This window comes from Lycium ferocissimum, unplaced genomic scaffold (assembly GCF_029784015.1).
Source record: "Lycium ferocissimum isolate CSIRO_LF1 unplaced genomic scaffold, AGI_CSIRO_Lferr_CH_V1 ctg10656, whole genome shotgun sequence".
NCBI classification, from domain to species: Eukaryota; Viridiplantae; Streptophyta; class Magnoliopsida; order Solanales; family Solanaceae; genus Lycium; species Lycium ferocissimum.
This window is the reverse complement of record NW_026713428.1, coordinates 8,145-27,481: the sequence shown is the minus strand read 5'-3', so window position 1 is coordinate 27,481 and position 19,337 is coordinate 8,145. Positions and strand designations below refer to the sequence as shown.

The following is a 19,337-nucleotide window of genomic DNA, read 5'->3' as shown; positions in this document are numbered from 1 at the left end:
CAGAATTATGATGTGCTATTGACTCGGAAAAATACAAAGAAGAAGATTTCTGACTGCAGCGAACAAGTCGAGGGATATGCTATGTATGGAATATGCGAAAAACTCAAGCAATCAGAAATTTTGACCCAAAGATACGATTGAGGAGATGTCCTCGATAGAAAACCAAGATCCACCATCTCAAAGGAGAGCCGAGAAAAGTACAAAGTGACTCCTCAATGATGATCATTTCAACCCAAGCCTAATACAAGAGGAAGCACTACACCTTAATATTGAGAAATGGAGCCATGTGCGAGGAACAAATGCGAGGCGAAATCAAGAGCAACTTGGATTATGCGTGGTGACCACAACTTCAAATACTAGTCATGCGTCAATCTCTAAAGCCGGGTAAAAAGCTGAAAGGTGCGTAATATATACGAACGGGGAGTGAAACTCACCTGATCCCGAACTAGTACAACGAAAGAATTCATTAACTTTCGCAACTGGAGATACGCAGACAGCGTATATCTTGAATTGATATCACCATACCTAGAGATGGCTACTTGCTATCTGTCTAAAACTTTCTCGAGGCTTTTAGTTGATGCACGAATAGGCTAAAGAAGAACACGAAGTATATAGTGTCCCGATAAGAAGAAGTAGCGTTTGATGACCTTAAGTAAGGTTTCAAAGACATTCGATGTTAGACGAGAAAGATGGCCAAGAGAAGGCAAAGCTTACGATAAGTATCGGAAGGAATTTATGAGTAACGAGTTAGTGGTGACTTAAAGAGATTATGAAGAAGGGTTCTAACATCCCTTAGATTGGTATTGAGGTGTTAGACAAGTGCCCCGAAGGTTCATAAGGATTGGAGATCAAACGAGTCGACGAAAACAAGATCGGAACCACGGGCATTATACGCCGTATAAAATACACGACCGTATGTCCGGCCGTAGGTTACGCCGGCATGGAATGCCTCTGCGGACCAAATATATGGTCCGGACATACGGCCGCGGAAAATTATACGAACCGTATGTTGGTCCGATATTAGTCGGGACTTAATTTTTGTATTTAATGAGGGATCCAAGTTTTATTCCATTTCATTTCCATTTCACCCCTCTCTCTAAAACCTCTCTCCACGTTTCTCCCACAAGTTTTCAAGTGAATTAGTGCTCAACTTCATCAAACCAAGTGAATCAAGTATAAGAAACCCATTAGAGAGTTCATCAACCAAGAGAATCAAGTGAGGAAAAATCTAGGGTTTTACTCAAGTGAGATATTTGCACTCGAGGTTCAATCCCACTCCATCTAAGGTAAGTTTTATGATGTTTCCATGTTGTTTAAAGTTTGTGAAAGATGAAACACTTGGATTACATAGGAATATAAGGAATGGGTCATGAATAGGTGAATAGTATAACTTTTGAGTAAATATGTGGAACGAGTTATGATTCTTGATGCTTGTGAATATAATCATGTTATAAATGATATTGGGAGTATGGAAATCGACATTGTATGTGAATGAACGTATTGTCGAGTAATGACTATGAATGTGGAAAAATTGAAGTGAATTGTGAAGTAAGGGTAATGTAGATGACTAAAGGCTATTGCGATGATATTGTGAATGTTGTTATTGATGCTTGGGAGTTGATATGAATATGGAGGAAGTCGTATGAATAAAGGAGATCTTTGTCGATTTTCTCTAGAATTAGTCATAAATGCTAGATGCTATCCATTATCTAATATGAGTATGCACTTTAATGAAGGTAAACGTGAGCTTTGAAGAAGCACGTACAAGTGATAGAATAGTTGCACGGAAAGGTATGTAGGCTAACCCTTCTTTTATAAGGCATGGTTCTATGGCCCAATGCTCATCCTCTTATGAGTCTATAATACTCTCTAATGCTCCTAGCTCAAGAAGCTATCAAGCTAATAACGCTCAACGATATGATTGTACTAACTACCCTATATGACGAGTAATGCTCTAAGGATAGAAGGTAATGAATGCGATAGTAAAAAGACTAAAGATAGATATGAGCTTATATGTATGTGTGCCCGTACGAGAGGCTATTGTGAACCCCGAGCTTATGTGGCTGTGTAGAATATGATAAATATGTGATATATATATATATATATATATATATATGTGTGTGTGTGTGTGTGTGCGAACTCCGAGCTTATATAGCGGTAGAATGGGTATGTATATCTACGTATAACACACGCGCGCGCAGGCCTTGGTAGGAGCCTTAGTAGGGCCAGGTACGTGAGACACCGAACCTTCGCGGTCGGGTACGCAATATAAAAGCTATATGTATGACATCTATATGAGTACGATTATGCTATATGTATGACATCTATATGAGTACGATTATGCTATATAACACATATGAGTACGAATATGTTAAAACCATGTAAGTGCCAAGTAGAGGCTATGTATACGCAATGCACATGATATGAATATGAGTATGAAAGGAAATAGATTACGAATATGGAAATGGATACGAAAGGTAAGTGAGTACGGATATGAATGTATGTACGCGAGTACGCGATAGAAATGGAACGTCCCTATGGAAAAGCAAGTAAGTGCTATGATGATGTTGCTATTGTCTCCCAGCTTATGTTATTTCATATGTTATCCATTATGTTTCCATATTGACATTGATCATGCTTTACATACTCAGTACATTTTTCGTATCGACGTCCTTTTGTTTATGGACGCTACGTCATGGGCCGGCGGCCGGGAGACGATTTACTTGATCCATAGCTAGTATTTTCTAGGGGACTACATCGCGGAGCTCCTTTCATTCGGAGTCGGCAGCCTTTTGGTATAGATTCTTTTGTGTATATATTCATGGGCACGGCGGGGTCTGTCCCGCCCATATGTTATGATATGATGTACCCTTTTAGAGGCTCGTAGACATTGTGTATATGGTTAGATATGTTCGGCCTTGTCGGCCTACATTTTGGGATGTTGTTTTGATTGCCTTGTCGGCGCATGTACATTTCATTGGACCTAGATGTTATTGTTGATATAGATATGTTGTTGCCCGACGAGATTAGAATGATAATGAATGAACAACGCCCCGATGATATACTTATATGGCTCACCTAGAATGTGATGTAAAGTGTGTTAAAGGGTGCCCGGGTGGGCTAGCACCGGGTGCTCGTCGCGGCCCTCAAGTTGGGTCGTGACAAAGAAGTCCTCAACAATAAATGCCCGCGATGTACCTATCACCGAGGAAGAGAGTTCAAGTAGTCAAAGCCCTACCTCTAGATAAAGCCCATGGCATTGATGGTTACCCTGCTAAATTCCATAAAAAATTTATGCCAGTAGTAGGAACATGTCACGACCCAACCGGAGGGCCATGACGGGCACCCGGAGCTAACCTACCGAGCACCTCTCAACATACTTTCATAATCATAACTAGGTGAGACACATGGCTAATTCTTAATCATAATGAACTAAAAAGACACAAGTTCCATCGAGCATATGCGCTTTTATACAACATCATTAACTATGCTCGCATATACAAGTCGACAAGGCCACCAAAATGATATACAAAATGTGAACCGATAAGTCAACGGGATACCCTGCTATATACATCTGTCTACAAGCCTCTACGAAGAGTATGTAATATCATAGAGACAGGACAGGACCCCGCTATGCCCATTTATGTACACAAAAGAATAATACTAACTATTGCAGCTCCGGATCAAAAGGAGCACTGGTATGCAATCACCGACGAGGCAGCCTAAAGGTTTGGTCCGTCTCCCTTTCTACCTGTGGGCATGAACACAGCTTCCACAAACAAAAGAACATCAGTACGAACAATGTATGTAAGGCATGAGTAGTAACATGATAAAAGCAAGAAGGATAACATAAGATAGAAGGACCATTTATACCTCGAATACCTTCTTAAGATTACTTGTTCATCATGCTTACTTAACCTTTCTCTAAAGGGAAAATTCCATACATATACATATACATACAATGATACCATACCCGACAATGTAGGTTCGGTGTCATCCATACGCGGCCATAACAAGGCTCGGTGTTGTCCATACCCAAGCTATCAGCGGTGTTGCCCGTTGCCTTATAGATATCATACCCGGCCATATAATCTCAGTTTCACAAAATAGTTATATGCATATATGACATACATGAATATCCAAAGGAACCATTACAACTCTATCGGGGTGACATAAAGTTGGTAAACCCCGATTTCTATTATGGAATCACCATCATCATCATCATCATCATTATCATCCCCACTATGAAGAGCTTTTATCAATAATATCTTAAGAATCTTGAAAGTCATGAACTTCTAGCCTTTCTAGGAACAGGACATTTTTGATATCTTAAATGGATTCACAATAAGGAAATCACGCCTTTAGAAAGAAGGGTTAGCCTTACTTACCTTTATGTCTTCTTAACTATCTAACGTTCTCTTCAAAAGTCCACAAAATCTACATTCAAGAGGATTCACACTAAGGTTAAGTCTTGAAAACACTTCTAAGTTCAAACTAGTGCAATTAACGAGCTAACGAAATTTGGGCAGCATTTCCCCTATTTTTTCAACTTCCACCATATTACAAATAAAATCTAAAACAACAATAATAACGTTCAAATATCATAATAAAGAATTTTTATTCAATTTAATCTCGAATGTTTCCAAAATCCCCTTTTCAAGTTCATCTCATAGTCATCTTCTTCACTTCAACACTTATAACTTCTCCACTTTAATTCTTTTCCTTTCTAAGGGTTACTAAACCTTTACATCAACTTAACTATACAAATAAGATGAAGAAAATACCTTATTATAGAATAAATTTACCTTCCTCAGCTCCTCTCAAGACCAAGTTCATCACAACTTTGAAAGGAAGCAAGAACCATCACCTTCCATGGATTCTCTTTTGGGTTTTGATGTTGATCTTCTCTCTTGATGATATGGAAAGGTTTAGAACATTGGGGAACCTTCAAGAACTCTCAAGAACCTTCTTTTAATATGGGGAAATAAGTATGGAAAGTTAATGTGAAGAATGGGGCCCTTTGGGGTTTAAAAAGGTGTCCAATTTGCCCCACCGCTCTATGTTGCGGTGAGTATGCGGCCCAACATACTGAGTATGCGGCCGCATAATCCCTCCAAAACATGGGGGTGGTCCCAAAATAGGGAGTTGGCAGCCAATATGAGGCCCAGCATACTGAGTATGCGGCCGCATATTGCTCCTTTTTCCCCGGTTTCGCGAGAATGCGTTCCTTTTGATTCGTTTGACCTCCAATCCTTATGGAACCTTCTTGGAACTTGTGTAAAACTTCATTAAACATATAAGGGGCTCTATATCTCCCCCTCAAGGCATTAATAAAGAATGTATAACTCAAATGATATGAAATTTTCCCAAAACATAACTTAAACTCTCCTTTCTTCAACGAACTTACTTTCACCGATTCATTTAACTCCGAAACCTTAGGGTACACAATTAAAGTTATCAAATACCTTTATCAAATATCCTTCTTAACCTTATATGGACCTCATATCAACTTTAGGCTTGCGTTAGTCTACTCATAATGCGAACGACATGAAATTTCCATGATGTAACATTCTTCCCCCCTTAGGAACATTCATCCTCAAATGTTAGGCTCTTAAGGATTAATTAACCATGATTAGATTATTAAGTGGGATTAAAAGTTTAATTAGTCACTAATTAAGCCATAAGTGACCGTGTGGGCCCCACCCATGGCATGGCCAAATTTGATAGGCTCAAGCCATGAGTGGGACACATGCCCAGCCCATGGACATCCTATATATAGTAAGGTGATGACTCATTCATCAACCCTCTACTCATTTGTTCATCTTGCACCTTAGAAAAACATAGAGATAGAAAAAAAATGGCTCTCGGCCATGGCTGAACTTTGAGGAAGTTTTCAAGCTTTGATCCAATTAATTATCCTGGTGTTTCTAATCAAATGAAGGTCATGGAACCAAGGATTAATCATGGAAGGGCAGCAAGGATCCTTGTCCTTTTAATTTGTAAATTCTAGCCGTTGAAGGGTCAAGAGTTAAGGTAAGAATTGATCACTTCCTATATGTTTTAGAGTGAGTTTGGATGCGTTGTGAACGTATATAAATGTGAATTGGATGTGTAAAAAAAATTGTGTATGTTGATGTTGAAATTTTCCGTAGAACATTTTTAGGAGAAAATGATGAATTGATTTTACTAGAATTTTTGGTTGTTGTTGTTATGGATTTTATGGTGAGAATGAAGGGTTTAATGGTTCAAGTTGGAGTTGTAATTGTTTGTGGGATGTTGTAGAAGCTAATATGATGTTAATATAGTTTCTTGCATTTATGTGAATGATGTTGTTAACGTGTGGTTGTTGGTATAGTTCATGAATTTGGAAGGGGAGAATGTGTTGTTGTTATTCTTGTTGAACTTGGAAGATTATATGTTGTATTGTGTGTTGGTTGGGCTGTTTTGGAGTGTTGTACGGGCTGTCCGGAGTGTTCTTGAAGACATGTTTGAATAGTCTCGGGTTGATACTTGAATGCATAATTAGTGATGTTGGTTTGGTTGTATGTAGTTGATTTGAATATAAGTGAAACGCCGTCTAATTATCTAGAAAGGAATTATTAACGTTAGGATACGTTTTGAATCTCTTCGTAGTTTAATCGTAGTTCTTGATGTCTTAATATAGGTTAAGACACTATTGGGCGAGCGTATACGTGTTGTGTTGCGAGTAAACGCTAAAGGTATGTAAAGCAGCCCTTCTTTCTTTTGGCATGTCCTAGATGTAAGTAAGATAAGATATGAGCTTTGGGGTAATTCTATTCATAAGTTCCGAGCATGTTTTATGATTCTTATTCACTTTTGATATTAGAATTCTTATAATAGTCGAGCTACTTTCTATATGATCGGGTAGTAAATGATACATGAAAGTTCCTATTCCCGAAAAACTCTATAATGACTAATGACCATAACTTTTATAAATTTGTCTCGTATTAACTTGATACATGTCTATGATCCCGGGCGTTATTTGATATAGTTCATAATGATATTCAAAGAGTCCGAGCGTGACTATTATCCCGATGCTCGAGCGTTGATTAGTCTACTTATCTACCGAGTCGCAAAAGATGATTTATATGCATATGGTTACTCACTACTCGCTCGTGCATCTTTTGTTATTACATCTTTCACCGAGTCCCGGCCGGGTATGTTATCGTGCGGTTCCTTTGCATTGTTCACCGCGTCCCTCACTAGAGGGGCGCCTATATATATATATATGATGATGATATGATGATATGGTGATATGATGATGTGATGATGGCGCCGAGCCCCATGATGGGCCATATGATATATGACGATTCACCGAGTCCATAATGGGCTATGATATATGATATAGACATGCATGATTTTATTTCATAAGACACGAATTACATGTGATTCCTTGATTATCATATTTGCCTCCTAGAATCCCTACTTTAGTTATGATCTTTTAGCGTATTTCATGCTTTATATACTCGCACATATCTCTAATCTTGACTCCCTTTCTTCGAGGTTTCGCGTTTCATGCCCGTGACGCTCGCTTTGGTGATCCGCGGCCTAGGATATCTATTCGCTATCTTGGAGTGCTCCTTGTTCCCGAGCCTATATTTTGTTGCGCATCTCTTGTTGTATATATGTGTTTATCCGTTATAAGTCATATGATCCCTCTTAAGGTCTCGCAGATATGTGTAGGTTGTATATAGGTACCGTTCTTTATCCCTTATGTTTTTGGGACGTTCCCATTCGTAACCTTGTCGGCTTGCGTGTATATAGTTGTATTCCCACATGTATTTATGGCACCCTTGTGTGTGATATTATCGCATTGAAAGTAACTCCCCGACATCTGTCATATGTATAGATATGCGACAGCTTTTGGAGACGACGTCTTGTCTTTCTATATATAAGTTCTTTATTATGCTAGTTGTGGACGATTATAGTTATCAGGTGTATACGAGTGTCCAGCTCGGGCACTAGTCACGGCCTACGGGGTTGGGTCGTGACAGGATGGACTGACTCCAAATCCGAAGGTAGATCTAATTCATAAGCCACAGCGGCCTACCCTACGTACAATCTTATAAGGCCTAATATATTGAGGGCTAAGCTTGCCCTTTTTACCAAACCTCATAACGCCCTTTATCGGCGACACCTTCAAGAATACCGAGTCATTCACTTGGAACTCTAAGTTTCGTCGGCAATTATCTGCATAAGATTTCTGACGAATTTGAGCTGTTAATAATCGATCCTGAATAAGCTTGACCTTTTCCATGGCTTGCTGGATCAAATTTGGCCCTATTAGCTTAGTTTCTCCCACTTCGAACCACGCGATTGGTGATCTACACTTACGCCCATATAAAGCCTCATATGGGGCAATTTAGATACTGGAATGATAGCTATTGTTATACGCAAATTCTATAAGCGGTAACTGATCATCCCAACTACCTCCAAAGTCTAGCCCACATGCCCGTAAGATATCCTCAAGAGTCTGAATGGTACGCTCAGCTTGTCCATCAGTCTGTGAATGAAATGTTGTACTAAGACTCACCTATGTCTCCAAACCTTCTTGGAAGGACTTCCAGAAATTAGCTGTGAACTGGGTTCCTCTATCGGAAATAATAGATACTGGAATACCATGGAGTCGTACTATTTCTCTGATATAAAGCTTTGCATAATCATCAGCTGCGTAGGTAGTTCTGACTGGTAGGAAATGAGCTGACTTCGTAAGTCTATCCACAATTACCCATATGGAATCATACTTCCGCTGAACACGAGGTAAGCCTGTAATGAAATCCATATTAATCACTTCCCATTTCCAAGTCGAAATTTCCATAGCTTGCAACAATCCACCGGGCTTTTGATGCTCAATCTTCACCTGCTGACAGTTAGGACATTGAGCTACGAATTCTAATATATCTTTCTTCATTCCGTCCTACCAATATATGGATTTAAGATCATGATACATTTTCGTCGCTCCCGGATGAACAGAATAACTGGAACAATGGGCTTCCTCCAAAATCTGGTGACGTAATCCTGCTACATCAGGAACACATAATCTGCCTCGACACCTGAGAACTCCATCTGCAGAAATTTCAAAGGATGATTTCTTCTTCTGAGGAAATGTATTCCTGTAATGAACTAATATGGGATCCTCATACTGGCGTTCTTTCACCTCAACTACTAGTGACGAAACAACTGAATTCTGAATGGCAACTCCCATATTACCCAAGTCCATTAGCCGAACTCCTAGGCTAGCTAACTATTGAAGCTCATGAGCTAACTCTCTCTTCCCTGGCTGCACATCACATAAGCTTCCCATAGACCTACGGCTAAGAGCATCAGCTACAACGTTCGCCTTCCCGGGATGATACAAAATGCTAACATTATAATCTTTCAATAACTCCAACCATCGCCTTTACCGTAAATTCAACTCTTTCTGCTTGAAAATATACTGGAGACTCTTGTGATATGTATAAATATCAACGTGAACACCATACAAATAATGTCTTCACATCTTCAATACATGAATCACAGCAGCTAACTCTAGATCATGGCTTGGATAGTTTTTCTCGTGTTTTCGCAGCTGCCTAGAAGCATAAGCAATAACTTTACCATGCTACATCAATACACAACCTAACACCACGCTCGAAGCATCACAATACACCACATAGCCCTCCGGTCTTTCTGGAAGTGTCAGAACCGGGGCCGAAGTCAGCCTATCTTTCAGCTCCTGAAAACTACGCTCACAAGCATCCGTCCATTGAAATTTAGCTGATTTCTGAGTTAGTTTCGTCAATAGTGTAGAAATAGAAGAAAAGCCTTCTACAAATCTTCTGTAATAACCTACCAAGCCCAGAAAACTATGAACTTCCATAGGTGTTGTAGGTCTCGACCAGGTCTTTACAGCTTCAATCTTCTGGGTATCCACTCGAATGCCATCAGCTGCAATAATATGCCCTAGAAAAGTCACAGAATTTAACCAAAACTCATATTTTGAAAATTTTGCATATAGCTCCCGGGGCTGAAGAACTCTAAGGATAGTACGTAAATGATCTGCATGCTCTGCTTCAGATTGTGAGTATACCAAGATATCGTCGATAAACACAATCATAAATAAGTCCAGAAAAGGCCTGAACACACTATTCATCAAATCCATGAACACCGCTGGTGCATTAGTCAATCCAAACAACATTACCCGAAACTCAAAATGACCATATCTAGTTCTGAAGGCCGTCTTTGGAATGTCCTCCCTAACTCTCACCTGATGATACTCGGATTTTAAATCTATTTTGAGAACCATTTAGCACCCTGCAACTGATCAAATAAATTATCAATTCTTGGAAGCGAATATTTATTCTTGATCGTCACCTTATTCAGCTGCCTGTAATCAATACACATTCACAAGGAGCCATCTTTCTTTCTTACAAACAATACAGCTGCTGCCCATGGCGACAAACTAGTCCTAATAAAGCCTTTCTCAAGCAAATCATTGAATTGCCCTTCAACTCTTTCAACTCTGCAGGGGCCATTCTATAAGGAGGAATAGATATGGGCATAGTATCCGGTAGCACATCAATAGCGAAATCAATCTCCCGCTCCGGTGGAAGGCCTGGAAGCTCATCTGAAAACACATCCGGAAACTCATTCACCACAGAGGTAGATTGGAGAGTTGTCGATTTTGCTTTTATATCTTGAACCCGGACTAAATGATAAATGCAACCTTTAGCAGTCATCTCCCTTGCCTTGAGATAGGAAATAAACCTACCTCTCGGAGACACTGTATTTCCCTCTACTCTAAAACTGGTTCTCCCAAAAAATGAAAACGAACCATTTTTGTTCTACAATCGACATTGGCATAACAAGAAGCCAACCAATTCATACCCATAGTGACATCAAAATCTAACATTTTCAGCTCATTTATATCAGCCATAGTACGACGGTCACAAATCACAACCACACAATTTTTATATACCCGAGTAGCTATCACTGGGTCACCGATGGGTGTGGACACTTCAAAAGGATTAATTGGCTATGGTTTCACCCCAATACGATCGACAATATAGGGAGTAATATATGACAATGTAGAACCTGGATCAATCAATGCATACACATCATGAGAAGATACCGATAATATACCTGTGACAACATCGGGGGAGGACTCTAGATCCTGTCACCCAGCCAGTGCATAAATACAGTGCTGAGAACCACTCGAACTGGGCGCTTCTTCTCTGCCCCTACCACTACCTACTGGTGTCTGTGAGCCCTTCCTCGGAGGGCGTATAGATGATGAAGAACTAGCTACTGATCCTGTAGGCTCAACCGCACCTCTACTACCTCGGAATGGACACTCGCACATAATATGGCCTGACTGGCCGCAAGCATAACAAATGTCCAAACCTAATTGGCACTATCCCCAATGTAGCTTACCGCACTGAGTACATCATGGTAAGGGTGGTCTTATCCGGCCTGAATCACCCCTATACTGAGAGCCCGAAGTTCTGAAACTCTGACCCGGTTCGGAGTGGTTAGGTCGATCAAATCTCTGGCCCAAAAATCATGGAGGTGCACTAGTCGCTGAATGGCCTGAGTTTCTAGAATACTGCTGCCTCTGACCTCCTCTAAGCTCACTAACAGGACCTGAGGATCTGGCCCTCTTGCTATAACCCCTATCATACTCACGCTCATTCCCCCGCTGTTGCTGCTCTTCCAAATTCTGGGCATGGGCCTGGATGCGAGAAATATCCATACCATCCTGAAGTGAAGCCGTCAAACACTCATCCATCAAATGTGGCCCTAAGCCATTCACAAATCGGTGCACGCGATCTCCCATATCAGCTACCATGGCCGGAGCATACCTAGCCAAAGAATTGAAATGGAGGCTATACTCTAGGGCACTCATATTTCCGTGTCTAAGATTTAGGAACCTGTCAGCTCTAGCCCATCGAACCTCTGGCGGTAAATAGTGTCAGAGGAAAGCATCCACAAACTCTGGCCATACCGTTGGAGGTGCATTGACTCCTCTAGAAGATATCCAAACTGTATACCAATGAACTGCAACATCCCTTAATCTGCAGGAGGCCAACTCTACCGACTCAACATCTGAAGCATATATTATCCGCAATGCTCTCAACATTCCATCTATAAAGCTCTACGGGTCCTCATCCGATTTTGACCCAAAGAATTTTGGAGGGTTCAAACTGATAAAATCACGGGCTCTAGCACTGATAGCTCTATCACCATAACCCGTACCTTGCCACTGGGCCTGAGCGGCGACTAACTGAGTCAGCAAATGGATGGCCTCTTTCACCTCTTGGCCTAAGGCATCTGGTGGAGGAACTGAGGGTGCTGGAGCTGGAGCTGAGGCTCCTTCATGCTCCTCTGAAGTAGGCGGTGAGTGAGAGGACCGAGATGGAACCTCATTACGAGACTTATCCTCTTCTATATCTGTCAGCGGCACCCGTTCGGTTCTTCTACCTACCACTGTCTTTCCCTTTTGGGCTACTATAGCTTTTCTCTTTACAGGTATCGCTGAAAACATAACACATGGTTAAGAAAAGGGAAATTCTTATATCCTGGCTCTATCGCATGATCTACGATGAAGAAGAAGGTCATTCATTCCTAAATGCCCGCAGCCTCCTGTTTATAAGTGTGGCGCGCTTCACACCCATAAACAAGACTCTACTGGACATGACTCGTAGACACACCCTAGGACAAACTGCTCTGATACCACTTTTGTCACGACCCAACCGGAGGGCCATGACGGGCACTCAGAGCTTACCTACCGAGCACCTTTTAACATACTTTCATAATCATAACTAGGTGAGCGACATAGCTAATTATTAATCATCATGAACTAAAAAGACACAAGTTCCATCGAACATATACGCTTTTATACAACATCAGTAACTATGCCCACATATACAAGCCGACAAGGCCACCAAAATGATATATAAAATGTGAATCGATAAGTCTATGGGATACCTAGATATGCACATCTGTCTACGAGCCTCTACGAAGAGTATGTAATATCATAGAGACGGGACAGGACCCCGCCATGCCCATATATGTACACAAAAGAATAATACCAACTATTGCAGCTCCGGACCAAAAGAAGCATTACTAAGCAATCACAGACGAAACAGCCTAAAGGTCTGGTCTATCTCCCTGTCTACCTGTGGGCATGAACACAGCGTCCACAAACAAAAGAATGTCAGTACGAACAATGTACTGAGTATGTAAGGCATGAGTAGTAACATGATAAAAGCATGACGGATAACATAAGATAGAAGGACCATTTATACCTCTTGAGATGTTCATCATGCTTACTTAACCTTTCTCTAAAGGGAACATTCCATACATATACATATACATACAATGATACCATACCCGACCATGTAGGTTCGGTGTCATCCATACCCGGCCATAACAAGGCTCGGTGTTGTCCATACCCAACTGCAGTGGTGTGCGTGCAATAGATATCATACCCGGCCATATAATCTCAGTGTCACAAAATAGTTATATACATATATGACATACATGAATATCCAAAGGAAACATTACAACTCTATCGGGGTGACATAAAGTCGGTAAACCCCGATTTCTATTATGGAATCACCATCATTATCATCATCATTATCATTATCATCCCCACTATGAAAAGCTTTTATCAATAATATCTTAAGAATCTTGAAAGTCATGAACTTCTAGCCTTTCTAGGAATAGGACATTTTGGATATCTTAAATAAATTCACAATAAGGAAATCATGCCTTTAGAAAGAAGGGTTAGCCTTACATACCTTTACGTCTTCCTAACTATCTAACGTTCTCTTCCAAACTCTGCAAAATCTACATTCAAGAGAATTCATACTAAGGTTAAGTCTTAAAAATACTTCTATGTTCAAACTAGTTCAATTAACCAGTTAACGAAATTTGGGCAGCATTTCCCCTATTTTGTCAACTTCCACCATATTACAAATCAACTCCAAAACAACAATAATAACGTTCACAATATCATAATCAAGAAGTTATACTCAATTTAGTCTCGAATTTATCCAAAATCCCCTTTTCAAGTTCATCTCATAGTCATCCTCTTCACTTCAACACTTATAACTTCTCCACTTTAATTCTTTTCCTTTCTAAGGGTTACTAAATCTTTACATCAACTCAACCATATGAATATGATGAAGAACATACCTTATTATAGAATAACTTCACATTCCTCAACTCCTATCAAGACCAAGTTCATCACAACTTTGAAAGGAAGCAAGAACCGTCACCTTCCATGGATTCTCTCTTGGGTTTTGATGTTGATCTTCTCTCTTGATGATATGGAAAGGTTTAGAACATTAGGGAACCTTCAAGAACTCTCAATAACCTTATTTTAATGTGGGGAAATAAATATGGAAGGTTAATGTGGAGAATGGGGTCCTTTGTGGTTTAAAAAGGTGTCCAATTTGCCCCACCGCTCTGTGTTGCGGTGAGTATGCGACCCAGTATACTGAGTATGCGGCCGCATACTCCCGCCAAAACATGAGGGTGGTTTGGGCAGAAATCTCACCCAAAATAGGGAGTTGGAAGCCAATATGCGACCCAGCATACTGAGTATGCGGCCGCATATTGCTTCTTTTTCCCTAGTTTCGCGAGAATGCGTTCCTTTCGATTCGTTTGACCTCCAATCCTTATGGAACCTTCTTGGAACTTGTGTAAAACTTCATTAACCATATAAGGGGCCCTATAGCTCCCCCTCAAGGCATTACTAAACAATGTATAACTCAAATGATATGAAATCTTCCCAAAACATAACTCAAACTCCCTTTTCTTCAACGAACTTACTTTCACCGATTCATTTAACTCCGAAACCTTAGGGTACAAACTAATGTTATCAAATACCCTTCTTAAACTTATAAGGAATTCATATACACTTTAGGCTTGTGTTAGTCTACTCATAATGCTAACGACATGAAATTTCCAAGATGTAACAGAACAGATGTGATCAAAGCAGTAATGCAGTTCTTTGACACTGGTAAACTACTTAAAGAAGTGAACTGTGCTACAGTCTCACTGATCCCTAATGTGAGCAATCCAACATATGTCAAAGAATTCCAACCCATAGCATGTTGTACTACACTGTACAAAATTATTGCCAAGATACTAACAAACAGACTCAAAACAGTAGTGGATTTTCTTGTAGGCCCTGCACAGTTTGCTTTCATTGAGGGAAGAAACATACTAGATAATGTGATTGTTGCCCATGAACTGATTATGGGGTATATGCAGAAGACTATATCACCAAGATGCACAATTAAAGTAGACATCAGAAAGGCATATGATTTAGTTGAATGGAGTTTTCTCAGGATGTTGCTACTGGAATTTGGAGTACCTACTAGATTTGTGGATCTGATAATGGAGTGTGTAACAACTGTTTGATACTCATTATTAGTCAATGAAGGGATTACACCACAGTTTCAAGCAAAGAAGGGCCTAAGACAAGGTGACCCCTTTCACCCTACTTATTTGTACTGGTGATGGAATACTTGAGCAGATCTCTGAAGCAGCTAAGGCTAAATCCAAATTTCAACTTCCACCCAATATGTGCCAAACTTAACATAACACATATCTGTTTTGCTGATGATCTATTGTTATGTTGTAGGGCAGACAGAGGCTCCATAATACTCCTGATGCAAGCCTTCACTCAGTTCTTAGAAGCATCTGGCCTGAAAGCCAATATGGAAAAAAGCTCTATTTATATGGCTGGGGTAACATCTGAGATTAGAGAACAAATACTGCAAGAACTACACTTTGCTGTTGGATCCCTCCCCTTTAAATATCTTGGAGTTCCATTATCCTAAAAAAAGTTAAGTGTTGCTCAATATATGCCACTAATTGAAAAAATTGTGGCAAGAATCAAATGTTGGACAACCAGATTCTTATCATGCCCTAGTAGACTTCAGCTTATCAAAAGTGTACTGTTTGAAATACAATCCTATTGGGCACAAGTGTTTTTATTGCCTCAGAAAGTACATCAACAAGTCACAGCAATATGCAGAAGCTTTCTTTGGCAAGGATCCAGTGAAAACAACAAAAGAGCACCTGTGGCCTGGGAAAAATTATGTCAGACAAAATCATCAGGAGGCCTAGATATTATTGACTCAAGCATCTGGAATAAAGAAGCTATTGCTAAGCTGCTATGGGCCTTAACTAAGAAAAAGGATCGAGTATAGGTAATATGGATACACATCATATATATTAAGGGGCAGGAGTTGCAGAATATGATCACACCCAAACAAGCAAGTTGGGTGGTGAGGAAATTTTTTGATATGAGAGAAGTACTGAACAATGGAATAGATGAGCTTAATGCCTTTGTGTCTGGTGAGAAATTCAGTATAAGTAAAGCTTATAGGACAATGCAACCTACCTGGCCTAAAGTTCCATGGAAGCAATTGGAGTTGTTGAAAGGACTGGTGCCAAAACATCAGTTTATTTTGTGGCTAGCTATTCAAAGGAGATTAGCAACAGTTGATCGACTACAAAAATGGGGAATCCAAGTTGCAAAGGAGTGTGTACTATACGAGACAGATGCAGTAGAAACTCTAGACCATCTTTTCTTCAAATGCTCCCACTCTCAATTCATATGGAAGACTCTACTCTCTTGGATGGGAATAAACAGACCAATTGGCTTTTGGGAAGATGAGGCAGCATGGATGGCCCAGAGAACAATAAGAAGAAATCCACTATACACTGCTCTTGGTATGACATTCGCGGCTACAGTTTATCACACATGGATAGAGAGAAACACAAGGAGATTTCAACAACAAAAGAGACCCAAGGAAGAGGAAGTTAGATAAATAGTATTGATGCTTCACACAATAGGCCAGAATTGTACGTGGAAAAGAGCATTAATGTCCTTAAATAGATTTCCATGTTAGAAAATGCTGTACACACTGGAGGAGCCATGTTCAATCACCATTGGTGAAGTAACATAGGGGATAGTGTATAGGAACCCAGAGTATGTTTACAGAGCTCCTGACTCTAGAGTCCAATGAGCAGGCTGTGTAAATACTTCAAGTTTGTTGAAATAAAATTTTAACTTTTGACCAAAATAAAATAAAATAATCATAAATGTTATGGATTTAATGGTCTTATACAATTTTTATAACTTAATAATTATTATAAAATTAATTATATACTACAAGTATGAATTAATATAATTGAAATATGAGTATTGTTGACACCTAATTTTTGACCTCTCATAATTTATTTTAAGTGCTCGGAGTCCTTGGACAAGAATAAAATCAGTTGCTTATTGTCACGACCCATTTTAGCCTAGGTCATGCGGGCACCTACCTTTCCCACCTCGGTAGGCGAACCCTTAACTTAACATTCACAATAAATAAAAATAATAGCGAAAGAAGTAAAATGACATAAGTCTCACGATGATATAATATAGATAAGTGTAAGTAAATGAATCCACCCTAGTATCCGGTCCGTCATACAAGTAATATCTAAATCCGAATACTAAGGTCCGAAAATAATACATAAAATGTCTCAAATCATGTCTTGAGTGAAAAGTAAGACATAAGCAATAGAAGAGTCTACGAGGTCAGCGGACACCATGCTTACCCTAGAAAAACTCAAGTAGAAGTTGAGGAGTCGATCACCCACGAGTCAGAGAAGTAGGGTCCGGCCCCGATACTCGCATTTATAAAAGAATGCAAAGAAGTGCAAGTCAAGACAAAAAAACGATCGGTAGGCATCATAGGCCGACTAAGCATAGTTAAAATAATTCAGAAAATAATGCAGACAAACAAGTAAACCAATCACGCATGAAACAATATAATCGTAACCAAGTATTCGTCAACACTTATGTAAGTATCTAACTCCAGTATAATAAGTCTGAGTATATCTAGTCCTGAAACAATCATCACAATAGAATCAACACAGTCTAATCATCAACAACACAATCGTCACAATACAGTCATCGCGATATCTCACTCAAATCATAATGCAATACAATACAATAATGGTATGAATGTGATGCCGTGCCATGCTATGCAGATGAGGTGTACACATGCACTTTAGACGAAAATATTGACGTCTCGGTAGCACAACCCAAAGATGACTCGCGGAGTCTAAGTGCCACCCGTCCCGGATCTTTGCCAAATTGATAGACGGGGCTCTCGCTAATTGCTCACAGGGGGAGTCTCACCCGCACCGCTCTGGGGGACCCGTGGAGCCCATGCACTACAATTGATTACGAAATAACATCAAAATCGGCCATGCAACAACGATGCCCGAATATAACCATCGGACATCGACCTCCTCACAATCACTCAAAAGATTTGTCAAATATCAGTTTCATAAATAAACGATTCCGGAATTGAACCTCGGACATCGGCCTCCTCACAATTACTCAAGTAAAAGAGTTTATCAAGTATCAGTTTCATAGAAACAACGATTCCGGAATGGATCTTTGGACATCGGCCTTATCACAATCACTCAAGTAAAAGAGTTTATCAAATATCAGTTTCGCTCAATCAACGATACCGGATCATCACCGAATATCGGCTATGCATGATAATTATGAGAGAATGCGTGCAATGCATATGTCAATCATCAACAAGCAAGCTCAATATCACAAGTACCTCAACGGGGTACGCCAACAATGTATCACATCACAATACCAACAGTGGGTATGCCAACATATATCAATAACTCAAGTACCAACAGTGGGTACGCCAATAATGTATCAAAGTACAAATACCAACAACGGGTATGTCAATCCTATCCGAATCAGGACAACAAGAGACATTCGTTATCTACCAACTACACATGGCATCAAGCCAACACAATTAAACAATCAAACACATATAACGGGGTGGCTAGTCCCAACACGCATCAGGGCCCAACCTAAGACAATATCCATCCCAACTTCACACCTGAAGGTTCACATGCTGTCCCCGACATCATAATCTAAATATGTGATTCACTATACTAAGTCTCACCAAAGGTAAACCATAACCCACTCCGGATCGAACCATAACACCAACAAATCCTCTATCGCCTTGCCCTTCCTCTGAAGCTCAGAACCAAAGTAGTCTAAGTATAATCGAATTCTAAATTAGAAATCATGAATAGTGATACTAATATTGCTATGATATCAATTAGGTCCATTTTAACCCTAAAAATTGGGAAAACGGGCCCACAAGGGCGAAATGGGAAATTCACGGGTAAAATATCAAATTGAATCCTAGGTAATCATAACCCAATCATTAATTGTTGATTTCTCTCAAGAATTATCCCCAAATCTGATTTCTAGTAAAAACCCCCAAATT

The 19,337-nt window shown here is 39.9% G+C and overlaps 1 protein-coding gene across 1 annotated transcript; it reads left to right on the top strand.

The window, feature by feature from the left end:
• Positions 1–16,322: 16,322 nt before the first annotated feature.
• LOC132041551 (uncharacterized) lies at positions 16,323–16,850 on the top strand. Its single transcript, XM_059432254.1, has one exon. The coding sequence runs from the start codon at positions 16,323–16,325 to the stop codon at positions 16,848–16,850; it is 528 nt and encodes a 175-aa protein (XP_059288237.1).
• Positions 16,851–19,337: the final 2,487 nt, after the last annotated feature.

Bases quoted from the DNA above. Each gene is read 5' to 3' on its own strand.
- LOC132041551 (XM_059432254.1), top strand. From the start codon at position 16,323: ATGAGAGAAGTACTGAACAATGGAATAGATGAGCTTAATGCCTTTGTG.